We start from the raw sequence: 17,567 nt of genomic DNA on the forward strand, positions 1-17,567 counted from the left end.
TGTTGCTTCAGATGTGATCCACAGTCATTAATTCATTCAAATCGTCATTCCTCCACATGTTGAATAATGACAAATGAACTTCGGAACAAGGGTGGGTACCTTAAGTTCAAGGTCATTGTCCGACTCAGCAGAAACTTGGGTCACTACTAGCCTGATTACTGTTACTAGTGACTTGGTCCGATCTTGTACCAGCGGCCGGGAAGGCATGTCGGATGGCCGGCCCGGCGTCTGATCGCGCGGCGCCGGCTGGCATGGCAGAACGAGGACAATCGGTGATCAGGAGAGTCGAGCCTCGGAGGAGGCTTGACCCTGCCACACTGTACGCCGCCGCCGTCGCACTGCGGCAGCCGCTGGCCAAACGGCGAGAAGAGAAAAGACAGCCTCGGAGAACCAAACCCAGGCCAGCCCAATCCTGCCGACTGCGGTCTCAGGCAGTGTCCCCGCCCAACTTGCCGCGTGCCAAACTTAACTGATACCTTCACATTTGAAAGTTTCAAGTTTGCAACTCCCTGACTGAGTCCGACCGTACGCCGTGACGGACTCCGAGTCACCGGGGCGACTCCGGGGATTCAGTGGCGCGGCCCCCCCCCCCCGAGCATCGGCGGATCTTCACCGTCCCAGGCTCCGAGTCACCTCCCGGCCCGGCCCCGGCGAGTCCCGGGGCCAATCAACTTGCCGCGTGCCGCGTCCGGTGGCATTTGAGAGTCTAGTACAGTACCCGGTGACCGTCAGGCTTTGATACCGTACCTGGCGCGGCTCACGGGCCGGAGCCTCCGTTGGGGCCGTCGGACAAAGTTTGCATCTTGGCATCCTGGCAGTCCGATCCGATCATCTTATTAGCTCCTACCCCCCCACCCCCCCACCCTTTTCTCCGGTTCAAGTTTGCCCCTATTCTGTAATTAAGCAACACCGCGTGCGGTCACCCCCCTTCAAAAGGGTACCTTCAATTCTTTTTTTGGGGACCCCTCCTTGTCGTTCCTAAAGATATAATAACCGACCCTCTATGTCGTTTACAACATACAGCCCACCCCTCCACTCCAGCTTTACTATGCCTTACGACCTCCTCTGTACCGATGTCCTAGCGAGTAACCACCCCTCAACCGCCCTACCGTACTCAATTCTTGACTACCCCCGTTGCCCAGCAGACATGGACGGTCACGGATGAAAAATAGTTGTTGGTGACCCGAAGAGGTCGATCATGTTTTTTTTTAATAGACCGGTGGTTGGCAGGAAAAATTGATGAGAGATAAGGTAGGGTGGGTACAACAAAGTTTGCTTCTTACAAACCGGAGGCTCTTCTCTCCCACCCACCCCCAACTCTGGTGGACCGCATGGACGAGAAGAAGGAGGTAGGGTAGGAACATGCCACCCCCTTGGATGCCGACCCCGTCACTGTCCCTTCCCCCCCGAACCATTATTTAGACCACCCCCTTGATAACTATTTCGTACCACCCTCTCACTCCCTGTACCCCTGTTTTTCACTGGTATTGTACCCCTTTTTACCTGAACTCAGGTTCTGTTCTGACTGCCACCCTACTGCATAGACTCTGACCAGTTGAAATCTGACCCCGTGCAACCCTCAATTGAGCCCACCCCACCCCCAGTGCATTTTCTGTCACCAACCCCACCCCCTCTGGAGAGCACCCACCCCATGGGGGTCATTGTAGGTGTTCACTGCTAGGTCAAAAAGCCTTTATTAAACTACTAGTGATCGGTTAGCACCTCAACCGTACCCCCTTTACCACTACCCCTCCTTTAAACCCCTTTTGTGTTGTCGTTCCTGGGGTTCAATTTTTACCCCCACCTACCTTTAATGATCAGAGACCCTTCTGTGTTTTTTGACCTACGTCTCCCGATTGCATTTTGACCACCCACCCCTTTCTACTGAATGATAACCCCCACCCCCACCCCAAAAACATGATTGATGTCACCATACTACCCACCACCAGGATATCCACAGTATATTCGTACTTTGCCACCCTCAAACCAAAAATTAACCCGCAGAAAGACAGGGGTCCACACCATCGGTTTCATGACCCTACCCCCAGATTTGACCTAGATTATAAACAAACTACCCGACCCCACCCCAAGGTATTAACTCGCCTCCTTCCCTACCCCACCCATGACCTCACCCCACCCTCAGGTCTGGTACGCCTGCAGCTCCTCCTGAAGTTTCAATTCATCTACTGCTCGTCGGAGCTGCCCGGGATGGTTCCTATTCCTTCCCCCCTCCCCGCACGAGCTCCTTCTTCCCTTCTACAGTCCACGCATCTCTTATCCTCTCCTTACAACTCCGAAACTCTCCATCTCTCCTCGCCTTCCAGCTTGCATCTACCAACACCTTCATCGAATCCTAGTCGCATTGTGTCTGCCCGCACAATTCATTCGCTGCCATCGTTCTCCTCCTCCTCCTCCTCCTCCTCCTCCTCCTCCTCCTCTGAATCATCTTCGTCATCTAGCAGCGCCAACTCCTTGGGCATGCGAATGCGGTCGGATCTGGAATTTCCATTTTCTTCAACTGAGTCCTTGGAACTACCGGAATGGCAATCAAAGATTGATCTGACGTTGCTGAATACAGACCATACTTTGACTGGCGATAAGAAAGTCTTGAAACGAATCTCGTCAAGCCGAAGGCCGGCAGAGAACGAGAAATCCTTACGATTGCGCGGAACCAACTCCAAGTTCGTCCTGGGGGATGGCAAGCTTGACTCCAAGGGAAGGATCGTGATTCTCAAGGACAAGCTCTATATGCGCGCCTTGGACAATGGAAGAGGAATGCCACCTAGCAATGATGAGATCCGCGTGAGACTCAGTAAGAACCTGCAGTATGTTCCCTTCTGTGCAGATTTTGGGCCGAACAACCTCGGAGTTGTTTTGCACTTCTGTTCTTCCATTAAGCAACTGCTGCAAAAGCAGACCAACAAGAAGAGTGAGATCGTCTTTGTGTACAACCCACAGCTGGAAGACTTCACCAACTCCATCTTTCTGCTCGGATCCTTCCTCTGCCTCTACCTCGATGCGACAGCAGACGAGGCATGGGAACCTTTCCATCAGATCAAGAACGGCAGGTTCTTAGACTACAGGGATGCGACATGGGTCAAGAGCACCTTTGACCTTCACATTCAAGACTGCTGGGAGGGGCTGGTCCATGCAGTTCGGCATAACCTTCTGGCGGTGGACGACTTCGATGTGAGGGAGTACTTCTACTATGACAACCCTCAGAACGGCGATCTGCACGAGGTGAGCTGCGACGCTTTCTTCGCCACCGCGCGTTCTTATGCGTTTCATCAGGTTGTGCGGGGTAAGTTCATCGCTTTCAAAGGCCCTCGAGATGACTGCCAGAAACAAGATTTCTCCGTCCACCCCACGACCTACATTGATGTATTCAAATCCAAGGGAGTGAAGGCTGTGATCCGTCTCAACATCGAGGAGTACGACAAGCGCACCTTTGTGAAAGCCGGCATCGCCCATCACGATCTCTTTTTTGTGGACTGCACAACTCCGTCGGATGACATCGTCCACAAGTTCCTCACGATTGCCGAGGATCCCTCGAGTGGGGTTGTCGCAGTGCACTGCAAGGCTGGTCTGGGCCGCACGGGCACGCTCATTGCCCTCTACCTCATGAAGCATTACTTGTTCACCGCCCGTCAGGCTATCGCGTGGGTTCGCATCTGCAGGCCGGGAAGCATCATCGGGCCGCAGCAGCACTACCTGGTGCAGCAGGAGAAGAGGATGCATCAGCTGGGGAAGTCTGGTGTGCAGGGCCTTGGGATCACCGTCTCTGACGAGTCGAAGCAGCAGGACCTGAGCACTGCAGACGAGCTGGCAGAAATGATCACCACGGGAATGAATCATCGGGATGGAAGAAGAATGCTGTCGGCGGGCCAGAGCAGCAGGGATGGGAAGCGAACGCTCTCCAAGTCTGTCTCCTTCAATTTCAATACCTCGCGTGACGTTAGCAATGTTGAGATCATGGGATCTAATCAAGTTTCGTCCCTGGCAAGACTGAGTTTGAGGAAAGTTACCTCGGATCCCGGCTTGCCTGCAAGCATCAGAGGCAGCAACATCGGGTCATTCGGAGATTCGAAGGAGAGAAAAATGAAAGACACCTTGAGATTGAGCTCAAGAAAAGGGAGATTGTAGCAATTTTCGAGGACAACTTGTAATATTTCTGTAAACTAGAATTGTGTAGAACATCGACAAAAAATATCAAACAAATCAAGATCAAACAAAGTTGGACCTAACCAAAACACGAATCGAAGTAACCACACATCTAATAGTTGCATAGGGCGCGCGCCCTTCTAACAACCGTCACATAGAGATAGTTCCCTCTGGGCTCAACGATTCCTCTTGCTCTGAACATCTTTGATCTTCGAGGGCAGTAGGCAGGGAGTTGCTGCTGTGCGTGCGCAACGAGGCGACATACTGTGAGAGAGACCTTCTCCTCTCCTGCTCCTGCTCATCCGAAATCTCAGCCTTTGGGCCTCTGGAGATGGTGGGAGATTGACTATCCTCCTGTTCTCGCCTCTCCGTAGCAGGGTCGTTGGATTGGTAGCAGTTGCAGGCCTTGACAAAGTTCTCTGGATTGAGATCTGAAGAGATGTCTTCGACCAGTTTCCTGCCGCAATCACGTCAGTCAACCAGGTCGAGGCAACTCCAGAGTGGTCACTTCAGCATGTCGCTGTGCTTCAGGTCCTCCTTACGTCTCTGTGCCTTCTCCAGCCTCTCTGCTTCCTGCTTACGAGTTGATCTCACGTTGCGCAGTGAGTCCTGCTGCATGGCCGAATGCCTTCGGCTTCCTGGATAGAAAAGCGCTCACCAGCTTGCTAGCATCATACATGTCTGAACCTGACGGTTCGTCTCTGAGACGAGCAGACAGCAACTGATCTGAAGCATCTTGCCGCTCATTCACTTGCCCCATCCCTGCTCAAAAGTAAGGTTTCAAGAAATTCGTGTGGCGCTTTCGTTGAATGCGTAGCAGCGTAGGAGGAGATTGAGTTGGGACATGATCAGAAAAACAGGGGAGGAATCTCAGTTTTGTCATGATGGATCTCACAACTTGAGAAACGATGCTGTACTTTCTACATGCAAGTGATAGATGTTGAACACATAACCGCAACAAAGCTAAAATCATTGACACTTTCCAACTCTTCCACGTAGATGACTGCACCGAGAGAATGACGAAACAACGAGGATACTCTCCTTTCACTTTTTTGCTTATTGTCTGAAAGTGGAGATGTGTACACATTCATAAGCTCAACCATGCTACTCAAAACATCTGCTCGGTCAAGAACGAAGGGCACAGAAGCCAAACATCTATTTGCGTCTTGATCAAGTATTGTCTAAGGATTCAATACAACAAGAAAGCTTCTATCAAGTGCCGCAGCTGGGGAATGAGAGCTGGAATGGAAAAGAAGGAGGGCAGTACAAAACAAAGGGCAAGGACCAGGTGAGAGGAAAAACAAGGCTGCAGAAGTGAGGGATGCGCCGTATGCTTCACTCTCAGAATTGGAATAAGACAACAACAGCTCTGCTGCTCGACGGCACTCCTTCCCGCCGCTACATCTTGTCAGCCATGGAACATGTTCCATTCTGAGAGAGTACGGTCGGATGAGGCGGCTACCAGTAGTGGTCCCTAGCGGCACCGGGGCAGATTCTGCACCCTAGATGACCACCCCCAGTCTCATTTAGACTGATAAGTAAATTATACTATCCATGTCGTCTGATAACTGAACTTGTTTGTACCGGCGATTGTCAGGTGATTCAAGTTTTAAAATCGCCATGAATTCTACACTGACAGCTGAGACCCCCTCCGGCCCGAGGCGACGCCGGGGCCGGAACCAGGGGGTACCCCCCGGCTCAGGCGCGGAACTCCCGGAGGGGGTCACGTGGGCCACCGTCCGAGGCTGCGGCAGTGCGACCTTGACAGTGTCGACCGTACGGTCGGACGGTCCCCGGCCCGAACTTCGGAACCGTGTCACTGCCACGAGTTCAAACTTCGTCGGCAACCTGCTGACTCGGACGGACGGCACGGTTCCGGCGGCGCCGGGCCCGGCCCGGCCGGGCCGCGGGCGCCGCCACCGGCGGGCCGCGGACGGAGGCTCACGGCCGTCACTGACTCCCGGCGCACCGTCTGTGCCCGGGCCGGCGGCCCACCGTCTATCATAGTATGGCGGGCACTGCGGCACCGGCAGTGACCGCGCGCCCCGCCGGCCCGCCCGGCCCGGGTCCGATCTGGGTGTGAGCCGCCGGACGCCGGGTACCGGGTACCGTACCGTACCGTACCGTGTGACCGCCTCGCCGTAGCAGGAACCTGGCGCGTTTCCGAGCAAGGGCCGTCGCGGGCCCGGCCCCGGTCGCGTGGCAGGCGGCGGCGCCGGCCGCGCCGGCCGCGCGGCCCCTTACTACGTGACAGTGACGCGCCATAGCGTTGCCTTTCTCAATTGACCTTGGAGCTCTAAAACGTTTCGCGGTGAGGGTGGTAGATTCAAATCCACGCATACCACGCCTCATGTGGGGGCGGGGTGGGTCTTCCGACCGTGTTCCGAATTCAAATCACGAAGAGCCAAGCAGGACTTTTTCAGGGGTAGGGTCTTCTTGAGTACAATTTCTTGGTACCAGTTAGTACAGTCCGAACCATGTGACTTTGGTACTCTTTTGGTACCATTCGGGGTTCTCCCCTATGTATTGTACACATCCGGTACAAGTATAACCCCACTCCCATGAAAAATCTTCAAGCATGCTGGTGATTGCTTCATCCCTTGAACCTGGGGCCTGTCCGATCAAATCATATGGGCATACATAAGAAAACTGCAAGCCTGTATGTGGGGTCGGCCTGAACCATCTTAAATTCAAATGAGAGGGGGTGATGGAGGCGGGACTCCTTCGGATCCGAGAACCCCTCCGTTTGAGTCATTTTGGGTGGTGGGGTGGGTATGGAGCACCCTCAACTACCCACCTTTGAAAGAGTTTGAAACTCTACAATAGGGGGTGGGGGTAACACCCATTTCTCATTCCCCAAGCCCCCTCTCCCTGGACGAGCAAGAAGCGATGAAATGGTGCCTTCCTGACTCACCAGGATGAACTTTGATATTGAGAGACTTCGAATCCAACCCAACTGAGATAGAAATGAGATGAAGATCTCATATCATACCTGTAAGAGATGATCGAGCTTCTTTCTCAACTCTACAGGTTGGGCCAAGGTTTGAATCATCCATCCTGCAATGGAATATGCACCCTAGGTTCAAACAATCCGCGGGTGTACTTGCAAATATTCTTCGAAGACAAGATGAAATTTTTATGATCAGGTAAGGAATTGATAATCGATACACCATTGAACAGAATCAACTCTGATTGACCCTTTATTCAAATTGCCGTAGGTTGCACGTTGCGCTCAAATGCATGACTGTGATTTGTGAGAAATTTGTATCCAGCTGTACCTTGAGCGACTTTTCTGTCTAGATATGTGTTCTCATGCCATCACTTGCTTTCAATTCTTCTAGTCTTACAGTCAGGATTCATGCACTTCACCTTTCTATGGAGGCAAGTCTTACATGCACTCAACCGTTCAACGATACATGAAGAGACGTTTGCACAGAAGATGACTGTTCCTGCCCGCATAGATGACTGTAGAGAACCGTTGTTGATCATGAATCACTATATCTATGATCATATTTCGATGATTTTTCCGTTTCGCTTCAAATTTTTCCTCTGTCATGATATTTTCACAAGGATTTCGATTGCACAGAAACCTAGTCAGAAATGAAGCAATGTGCAGATGATGCCTTTGCGTATCAATAAATGAGACGTTCATCGGATCAATCCTGTCTTGGTGTCGCAATGCTACCGTGCAACTGTAGTGTTCTTGTCGCATGGCTCTACAGAGGAGTGCCTTGTTCAACAGAGCAAGCACTCGATGATTGCAATCGAGTCGCAAACACTGTGAATCAACAAACAGAATTGCACATTCAGGTTATCATATCTTTATTAGAAGAGTTACAATCAGGGTACAAGCACAACCGACCTCCCTGTAATCCTGAAGACGTTCCATCTTTTGCCTGGCGAGGGTGTATCTGCGTTAACCAAGAAGCATGTGACATGTGGCCACATCTTGAATGCTCTACGGTCAGGAATATCAACATCTTCAAAACGGCTCTCTTGTTTGCTGTGACATCAACTGCTTGGTAGCGGCTCATCCGATGAACAGAATCTGATGCAAGTTCACACCAGTAATATTTACATGATGCATCAGTCAGTGTGATGAAATTGGTGATTTGCAAAATGTTTCATCGTTCCAACACATCCTTAAGAATTGGATGAAGAATCCTTCACGAACCACGGGACTTACTTGTCATCATTCGATTGTACTGAGGATCATCTTTGTTTCAAGCATCGAGCTGCTCCGACCGTGACTGCTAAAATGCGCTGTATCTGTTCATTTAGAACTTTCCGTTGAGCTTTTCCTTCAGTTTTGCATGTTCTTCCATGCAGTGAGATGACCATGTCAATATTTTGCCTAGACCTGATCGACTCCCGAGTCCTGAACTTATCTTTGTTTGTGCCCATTTCATGTCACAACCTTTTCACATCGGGACAGTTCTGCGATGTGTCGAAACCCCCTTCGTATGCAGCCATTGTCTCGAGAGTTTTGTATGCTGGGCGGCTTACTGGTACGTCTACGTACTCCTGGATACCGGTTTGTAATATTGGTTGGGCACTTGCCAAAGTCTTCACCCGTTCATCAATCTCATACAAGTTGCCAAAGGCTGCAAATCATTCCAACCTGCATCAAGAACACGTCATTTGGATCTCTTTCCGTGATAATTTCGATGAAAAAAAGAGATAATGCTCACCTGACTTGTCTTGCTCTGTCAAACGCTGCACATCCTCATATCTGTACGGCTTCGCAGAGTTCACAGTGGCGGGAAACTTTCAACTTTGATATTTTTTATTTTGATATTTGATATCGTATTGGCGATGCATCATGATTGAGCTTCGGAGGGCCAGCCACGCCTGTGAAGGCCATAATGGCCATCAAAGCTGACTTGCGATGGGAGCGTGACACACAAAGATTTCAGGCCGCAGGAGCGTGACACACAATGATTTCAGGCCGAACACCTCCTCAATTTTCAAGTTGTTCCATGTAGGTTGGACTTGCTCCAAACTATATGGAACAACTTGAAACTTGGAGGAGCGTGACACACAATGATTTCAGGCCGGAGGAGCGTGACACACAATGATTTCAGGCCGAACACCTCCTCAATTTTCAAGTTGTTCCATGTAGGTTGGACTTGCTCCAAACTATATGGAACAACTTGAAACTTGGAGGAGCGTGACACACAATGATTTCAGGCCGGAGGAGCGTGACACACAATGATTTCAGGCCGAACACCTCCTCAATTTTCAAGTTGTTCCATGTAGGTTGGACTTGCTCCAAACTATATGGAACAACTTGAAACTTGGAGGAGCGTGACACACAATGATTTCAGGCCGGAGGAGCGTGACACACAATGATTTCAGGCCGAACACCTCCTCAATTTTCAAGTTGTTCCATGTAGGTTGGACTTGCTCCAAACTATATGGAACAACTTGAAACTTGGAGGAGCGTGACACACAATGATTTCAGGCCGAACACCCCCGGCCCCTAATCGAATCAACCTCCACCTCACTGGCCAGACTCTATTTAACCCAAGATCCACCAAACACTATCTCTCAGTACACCTGAGATCCTTACCCCAACCTTATTCACATCAATCGGATACACAGCTGTGCAGTCTCTAACACTACGGTGACCTTCACTGATGATGATAGAACTCTCAGAAGAACCACACTGGCAACACCACCAACACTTCCTTTATTCACAGCAGTCACCTCCCCTTCACGGTCCCTCCAGTGACCAAGTACAATGCACAGCGCCCTGGACACGTGTCCTCCTCACCCCCTTTTCACTGCCAGACTCTCAGGCTCGTCGATTCCTTAATTCCAGACCTATGTCAAAGCCCACTTCCATCTGAGTCGCTGAGCTTCGTCTACCGATGAGACTCTGACTCAGTGACGCAATACCAGTGAACTTCTCGCCGTCTCCAAGAACTTATCGGCGGCGAGTTCTTACACCCCCTCAATTTTCAAGTTGTTCCATGTAGGTTGGACTTGCTTGCGCGGCAGTGACACACAAAGATTTCAGGCCGAACACCCCCTCAATTTTCAAGTTGTTCCACAGTGAAATATTTTTTGTGGCCCTCAGAATCATTTCGGGCGCACTGAAGTGTTCCAAGTTCCGACTGAAGCCTGGCATGCCATGAGTTATGTTATGTTGACCTCCGACTGTTCAAGTTGTGTCTGCCACCGTGACTAAGGCTACCGTAGTACCGGCCGGGGGCCGCCCCGCCGCGGGCCGGCGCTGGCAAGCAGGCACCGTGACGGTTCCAAGGCCGAGTCACCGTGAGTCAGCGCCGGGCTGGCGCGGCCACTGCCGGGCACTCAGCCGCTGAGTGACTGCCAGGCTCGGGCTCCGCCCGGCCGCCGCCGCCGGCCGGCCCGGGCCGGCGGAGGCTCGGCTCAGTGAGACGGTCACGGGTGACCGTCGGCACTGCTGATTAATGCCGGGATCAGCATGCCAGCCATGCGGCCAGTCCGATCAGATAGCCCCGCTGAGTTAATTGAACACAGGCTGAAAACTCAAGGTCCGACCGCCGCCCGGCCGGGCGAGCCGGACTCTCCGCCGGACCTCTGAGCGGCTTCAAGGCTACCGTAGCCGGTGAGTCAACCGTTGAACGGTGAGAGTCAAGTTCCGAGCCAGGCGGCGGCCCCACGCGGCGGCAATGGCATGATGCCCGGCGGTACCGGGCCGTACCCGGTCCGCCGTGTCATCGGAACAGCGGCGGCGTTGCAACTGAATGATGTCGGATGCTTGAGTTTCATATTCTAGCATACAGTCGGGAGTCTCTCATCATCACGGTGCAGTGCTGGGCCTCAATTCTCAGTGGTTTCGTGTCACAGTGTGCATTACTTAGTTAAACTCGGTCTTGAGCAAGAACTGTCTTATACATTATACATTTATTATACAACGAGACGTGAAATTGAATAACTTCCTCTATGACAGAAGGAATAAGAAGTACTTGCTTGTGGACTTTGGGCTGGCAGAGAAACAAATGCAGTCATCAGGCCGCAGTATCGGCAACATCTTGCCCTGTGAGGTTTCTACGGCCAGCTCTCGCTCCTCGCGGAATCAAAAGGAGCAGGAGAAGCTAGAGATGGCGCAGCAGATGGCGAAGAGGCGGATCATGTTGGGCGTCAGCAAGACGAACGCATCGGTGACAGTGAGGAACTCAGGGGTCAAATTCGAACGTCCAGTCAACCGCGCGGGAACTCGGGGATACCGAGCGCCCGAAGTGCTCATGGGCATGCAGTGCCAGACCACAGCAGTGGACGTGTGGGCTGCTGGGGTAGTACTGCTTACCCTGCTGTGCCGCACGACACAGTTCCAATGGTTCCAGCATAACGACATAGTCACGGCAACGATGGAGATCTCTTTGTGTACCTTGGAAGTGCGCTTGTCTGACTGTCTGAGCAGCTTGCGCATGTACATCAAGAGCATGGATGCTGTGTGGAAGCACAACTATGGGTATACGGGTCAGTACAGAGATAAGATCAGAGATGTTATCGAAGATTTCAAGCTCGACGTTAAGGTAAAATTGTTGTCGTCGGCGTTGTTGTATCAAGAGGATGAGGATGAGGGTGATATGGAGGAGGGAGGCCTGAGGTTGCTAACTTGATGTCATTCAGATTCCACCATTGGAACTGCATCTCAGCTATGCCCGCGGTTTCAAGCAAACATGGCGGACCTTGTCAAGCTCCCTGGGCGCGCATGCGGGATGCAAGGACTGGCTGGAGGTGGATGAGAAACATGCGATCTGGGACTTCCTCAACTGCTGCCTCGACATCGATCCCCGCACGAGGATTACGGCACTGGAGGCTCTGAAGCATCCCTTCCTCATTAGTGCTGTCAAGTAAACCGTCTCTACCCGTAGCTTTCTCCTTCCTCTCCTCTCATGTCCTCCTCGCCCTCCTGCCTTCCTCGCTAGTGGTCTTGAGTAAACAGTCTCTCCTCCGGCATCTCCTCTCGCAGCGATCAGGCATATCAACTAGCCTGGCCTCCCAGGCGTCCATTTCCCTTCCAACCCCTCCCCTCTCCTTCCCCCAGCCTCTCAAACTCCTCACCTCCTCACAAATGACACCGCCATATTACAATAGGTTGGGAGAAGCCTCAAAAAACGCAATCATGGCAAAGCAACAGGAAGTCTCTTGAAATATGTTTCATATTCAACCGACAAAGCATTCAGGTAAAGGAAGCTAGGGCGTCAACATAACAAGGAGAATCGAATTTCCTTTAGGTCTTCGAAGGTTGCTTCTCTGATCGGTTCCCTTCATGTTTCCCTTCTTCTGGAAGTGAATAACCAGCACCTATAGCTGATGAGTGCTTTGGTACGCAAGTGCAAATTTCGATGCATACCTTTCACATTCAACCTACTATAGGTGTGATTCTCAGCCAAGAATTGAGCTGTTTGATCTCAGTACTTGCCTGGCACTTTCAGGAGTTAACATTGAGGGGCCATGGTCCTTGACTGCGCTCAGCAGCTGAGCAAACAGTCCCTGAGTACATCGGGAGTAGTGGGATAGGGAAGGGCAAGTGTGAGGTCGTTTACAAGTGTTTTAGATTGATACGAGAAGTTTGCACTACCCCCTACCCCTCAACACGGGCTGGAGGCCGTTGGAAAGATTCAAATCATTTGAATACCTACCCCGAGCCACCTCATGATTATTTAGTCAACTATACACGCCTATTCATATCAAATAGAGGAAGGTTTTGCTCAACATTGCCCTTCTCGTCTTGGATGGCCCGGCAGCCCTGGCAAGGAAAAAGGTACATAAATTGACGGAGCCAACATTTTTAGCTCAATTTTCTCTTGCCGCTTTAATTTGACTAAAACTACTACGAGAACCACCCTGGTTGACTGATCCGACAAGGATACGGAACGGCAACGCTATGCGGCGGACGCCGCGGCGGGCCCCGCTGACCGAGGGCCCCCGCCGGACCCGACGCCGGGTCCGGCGTCCGCCGGCCGCCCGGCCGGGCGGCGGCGAGCAGTGCCAGCCCGCCCGCCGATCGGATTGCCAGTGGCTGAGCGGCCCGGCGCGGCGGCCGGCGCCGGGCCCCGCACGGCGGTGCGGCCCCCCGGCCGCGCCGGCCGTGATCGGACCGTCTGTGAGACGGTCCGATCGGAGGCTCAGCGAACGGCGGCCCGGATGTTCAAGGCTTCAACCCCGCCGCCGGGTTCCGAAACACGGTAGTATTGGCGCTTCATTACAAGTTTAAATCATCATGCCATGGATCCGATGACGAGTCCCGGCGGAGTAGGCTGGTCACCCACTACCCTGGCATCACTGACCCAGCCTGAGGCACGGCAGCCAGGCTCTCAGTCACTCGCAGTACGGTAAGCAACTTGGCGCAGGGCGTCAGTCGGACGGCTGCCTCACACTGCTGAGCGGCGCTGCTTTCCTTGGATCGGCGCGGGCTGAACGGTCGGGCTTCCTGGCTCAGCCCGGCGGCTGGCACCGTCAGTCTCACGAGCGGCATGTTCGACACGCTGCATGGACTGTGACATCAGCGAACGGGAGACGCTTGCACCGGGACAACCATGATGACGGCGCGCCAACGCTGAGCAAATGCACCCCCCAGCTGTCTGCGACCGGGAGCAAGGAACTGAGCGCCGCCAGTCCTTGAGTTTTGTAGTCCATCTTTCTCAAAGATTCTGGCAAGTGCAGCCCAACAAAAAACATACAATTCAAAGTTCCAGATTTTATCCCGCCGCCGTCGTCAGCCGCCTCCTCCTTCAACACAGCATCGTGATAGCAACGGCTGCCGTTCCACCAGATCAACCTGAACACGATTGCGTATCCTCCACAGTCCCACACAGTCGCACGCCATGCCGTGAGTCACTCGCCACAGCTGTCAGGCGAGCGCCTGCACTGGCACTCTTACATCTCCCGTTGAACCTTCACGTCCGGCCCGGCAGTGAAGGCGATGGTCTTCTTGGGAGCAGGAGCCGCCTTCTTCACAGTCCTCTGTGCCGACTGCTCAATGCCCGGAGGAGTCAAGCCGGCAGTAGACATGATTGCGTTCCTCACAGGTGTCACAGTGTACAGCAAGGTGGCCCATGTGCTCATCAGCGCCATGCCGAGGGCTCCGAAGGGGAAGGCGGATGGATCGTCCTTAGCAAGAGCAGCAGTTCCAAGCGTGAAGGCGGCTCCTCCTGTCGCAACTCCTCTGGCACAGCTGGACTTGACCTTGAGCCCATCCAAGATGGTCTTGCCGAAGTTTGCGCCCAGCATGCCCGTGATCACGGTCGCCGCTGTCACGAAGGCTGTGCTTGCTCCGATGTATCCGGCCTGAATGACAGCAAGAGCAGCTGTGCCGCGAGGGAGGACGGCGAGTCGGAGGATCTCAGATGCTCCGAAGAGCTTGCTGAAGAAAGCAATCATAAAAACCCCAGAAAACGCGGACCAGAAGCTTCCTCCGATGATTGGCAACCAATTAGGAAAGAGAGTCTTCCTTCTGCCGTAGAGTCCGAAGGCAAAAGACCAGATCGCTGGGGCAAGGAAGTACATAATGATGTTTCCAGGAGCAGCAAAGATCCCAGCTCCAGGCATTAGGTATGCGCGCAAAAGGTCGAATTGTGCCTTACCCACGACTGCGCCGTAGACAGCGAACATTGCGTTGACAAGTACAAAGGCTGTCATGAGGTAATGCCAGGAGTTGTTGACGGCCTTGGGGAGCACGTAGGACAAGCGGTTCCCAGCAATGAAAGCGAACAAAGTGGCAGAAAACATGAAGATTGGGAGGGTAGTAGGAGAGGCAACAGCGCCAGCGAAGGTGACGGCCGTCGCCACAGCCCAGAGCCTCTCAAGGAAGGGCGAAAACGTCTTTGGCGCAGACGTCTCCAGCTCTGCCTCACCTGCTCACCATGATCACGATCAAACAAGCGTTCATGCTGCAATACTACCTCCTTTTGCCAGAGATTGAAGTCCAGTGGTGACGAACGCTGTCGATGAATAGCTTGCAAAGATCACGCATACAATGGCTGGAATCAACTGTCAGGAGGATAAAAGTAGTCCTCAAGAATCTGATGTGACAAAAGAGTCGCAAGAGACCAATCTAATATCGGTGATATACTGGACAACTACTAAAAGATGGGATTGAGTATTGTGCAATGGTTTGGTTTGAGGATCAAAGAGAATAATGATTTGCAGTACCCGCAAGCATCTTGGCAGCGTCGGCCCCAGTGACAGTACTCGCTAGTTGCAGAAGAAATCAAAATACAGATGTCATGCGAAAAAGCATTGACGCATTACAAACCTGGAAGGGGCAAAACGACAAGAGCGGGAGTGTAGAAGAGAGGGAGAAAACGATTGAGGAGCGTGACACCGGGATTGAAAAACTTCACAACCTGGGCGCAACGTCTCAAAGATGGATAGGAAATTCTGGATCTGCACATACCTTGGAGGCAGCTGTCTCGGGAATGGCCAGGAGAAAGGCGAAGAGTGAGAACATCCCAAAAAGAGGAGGCGGGATAACAGTGACGCCAAATTTCTTGAAGACTTTGATTGTCAGCGTGTTCAGACTGTTTCCATGCAATCAGCAATTCAGATTGATCGCAAGTGCCTCACAGAATCAGAACGGCCACAGATGGAACGCTGTCCAGCAGTTTCGACACCTGGAGACGACCATGGGTCAGGCGCAGCATTTGGACACTGTTCCCTCCACACCACACCCGGCAACAAGAAAAATGCAGAAAAATGCAAGATATGCAGAGATATGTACCTGCTTCACCATCATAGAAGGAAGATTTTGAGTAGAACCGTCTCCACTGGAGTCTGACGATGTTGCCTTTGTATACACCGTCAGGGATCACTTTGGAGAATGTGGAAGGGCAAAAAGAGCAAGAATCGCAGCAACAGAGCAAAGAGATTACCGTAAGCGGTGCAACGATACCCCATTGCCTTTCGTTAGCCTTCAGCGCATTCCTTTTCGCCAATGGAACGTTGTCTAACAATTTGACCGTCACGGGCAAAACCACATGCCAGAAATCGAGCTACCACTCGACATTGCTCCAAGAGTCCTTGCTGAGAAGGCTGGACTAGCCATGGCTCTGTTTGATTGCAGTATGATTCAATTTGGGACAGAGAGGTAGATTGGAGAGGAAGAAACAACGCGCACGGGAAGCATGCGATGGATTCTTACCTGGCATGTCTGGGAGCTGTAGAGCGGCCAAGAGGCAATGATGAACTGAATGCATAGCACGCTGCTCCAACATTTCAGCTCCACGAATACCAGCAGACACAATTCATGTTTGCGATTTTCTTCCAGCGCGGGTCTTTCGTTTAAACAGACCGTCCTCTGTACCTTTCGGGACTCTGTAGTTCTCTACTTCTAGCTGACATGTTGTATGCTCTACTGTATCCCTCATTGGTTGATCTCGCCGTTTTGTTCACATAAGGTTTCTCTACATTCTTCCCTTCCTCCCCTTCCTCCCCTTCCTCCCCTTCCTTCCCTTCCTCCCCTTCCTCCCCTTCCTCCCCTTCCTCCCCTTCCTCCCCTTCCTCCCCTTCCTCCCCTTCCTTCCCTTCCTCCCCTTCCTCCCCTTCCTCCCCTTCCTCCCCTTCCTCCCCTTCCTCCCCTTCCTCCCCTTCCTCCGTGAACTTCACCTGTGCATGACGCGAGCACTAGAGTCTTGCTCAGCATTCCGACCGCCTCTCCCTCGGGATCCGCACCTCTACCCCTACCCCACCCTGCATCAACCAATCAAGTGACAAATTTGGTATCAGAACACTTCGAACATTTCGAGTAAATCTACAAATTTGAAATAAAGACACATCATTATGAACTGAGGTTGAAATCACTCGTACCTACCCTGTAGCCAGCCTTTCCTTGGCACACCTTTACATACCCCACCCCGTCTGTGAACTTGGCTCTGAGTTGATTGTCCCGCTGGAACACGGTACCCCTACCCTAGACTTTCTAGCCACCCCTTATACCTTCACCACCCCTCCTATCAAGTCGCATCTCGATTCTTGGCCTCCAGTTCCTGTCCACATACCCCTCCCGAGCAGGCTCTTATACGGGGTAGTCTCTCAACTACCAACCTTAGTACAAATAATTTCGAGACCTTCTTTTAAATTTGGACATGCTCTTTTCAAACCACCATATTCATTTTTCACCTGCAGGAGGATGAAAAGCTGAAAACACCCCACCAGGCTTCGAAATCTAGAACGAACTAAAGTACCCATCATTTTCAGTGGCTTCTGCGGTATTTGGACGGGTCATGAGAAGGAAAGAACCACCGGCTCCATCAGCCTAATTCAAAAGGGTCGTGAAAATTATTGCTCGAGCCACCGAGAGTTCCAAATAAACTGGGTTAGCTCAACTAATAAGAACTGGAGGGGCTTCGATGGCGGGAGAAGCGGGGCTTCAACAAGGAACTAGCTTGAGATGACATTGTGACGGACAG

General features: G+C 52.2%; 5 protein-coding genes across 5 annotated transcripts; 2 read left to right on the forward strand and 3 right to left on the reverse strand.

Annotated features, from left to right (window-relative positions):
• The first annotated feature begins 2,715 nt into the window (after positions 1-2,715).
• GUITHDRAFT_94406 (hypothetical protein) lies at positions 2,716-4,355 on the forward strand. The gene is made up of 2 exons (XM_005833251.1): positions 2,716-3,240; positions 3,292-4,355. Exons 1-2 carry the CDS (start codon positions 2,749-2,751, stop codon positions 4,141-4,143), a joined length of 1,344 nt encoding a protein of 447 aa, XP_005833308.1. The 5' UTR covers positions 2,716-2,748; the 3' UTR covers positions 4,144-4,355.
• A 3,943-nt stretch (positions 4,356-8,298) lies between these two features.
• On the reverse strand, positions 8,299-9,052 carry GUITHDRAFT_152472 (hypothetical protein; the record flags this gene model as incomplete). Its single annotated transcript, XM_005833252.1, has 1 exon — positions 8,299-9,052. A coding segment is annotated over exon 1 (171 nt), but the record flags the coding sequence as incomplete, so codon positions are not given.
• Positions 9,053-11,150: 2,098 nt separating this feature from the next.
• On the forward strand, positions 11,151-12,012 carry GUITHDRAFT_107937 (hypothetical protein; the record flags this gene model as incomplete). The annotated part of the gene is made up of 2 exons (XM_005833253.1): positions 11,151-11,687; positions 11,785-12,012. The coding sequence occupies 2 exons, from the start codon at positions 11,151-11,153 to the stop codon at positions 12,010-12,012; spliced, it is 765 nt and encodes a 254-aa protein (XP_005833310.1).
• Positions 12,013-13,342: 1,330 nt separating this feature from the next.
• On the reverse strand, positions 13,343-14,068 carry GUITHDRAFT_152474 (hypothetical protein). Its single transcript, XM_005833254.1, has one exon. It carries the CDS (start codon positions 13,634-13,636, stop codon positions 13,430-13,432), a length of 207 nt encoding a protein of 68 aa, XP_005833311.1. The 5' UTR covers positions 13,637-14,068; the 3' UTR covers positions 13,343-13,429.
• On the reverse strand, positions 14,038-16,500 carry GUITHDRAFT_138411 (hypothetical protein; the record flags this gene model as incomplete). The annotated part of the gene is made up of 8 exons (XM_005833255.1): positions 14,038-15,014; positions 15,063-15,140; positions 15,416-15,506; positions 15,557-15,680; positions 15,727-15,773; positions 15,881-15,946; positions 16,301-16,361; positions 16,463-16,500. The coding sequence occupies 8 exons, from the start codon at positions 16,498-16,500 to the stop codon at positions 14,038-14,040; spliced, it is 1,482 nt and encodes a 493-aa protein (XP_005833312.1).
• Positions 16,501-17,567: the final 1,067 nt, after the last annotated feature.

This window comes from Guillardia theta, assembly GCF_000315625.1.
Source record: "Guillardia theta CCMP2712 unplaced genomic scaffold GUITHscaffold_31, whole genome shotgun sequence".
In the NCBI taxonomy this organism is placed as follows: Eukaryota; class Cryptophyceae; order Pyrenomonadales; family Geminigeraceae; genus Guillardia; species Guillardia theta.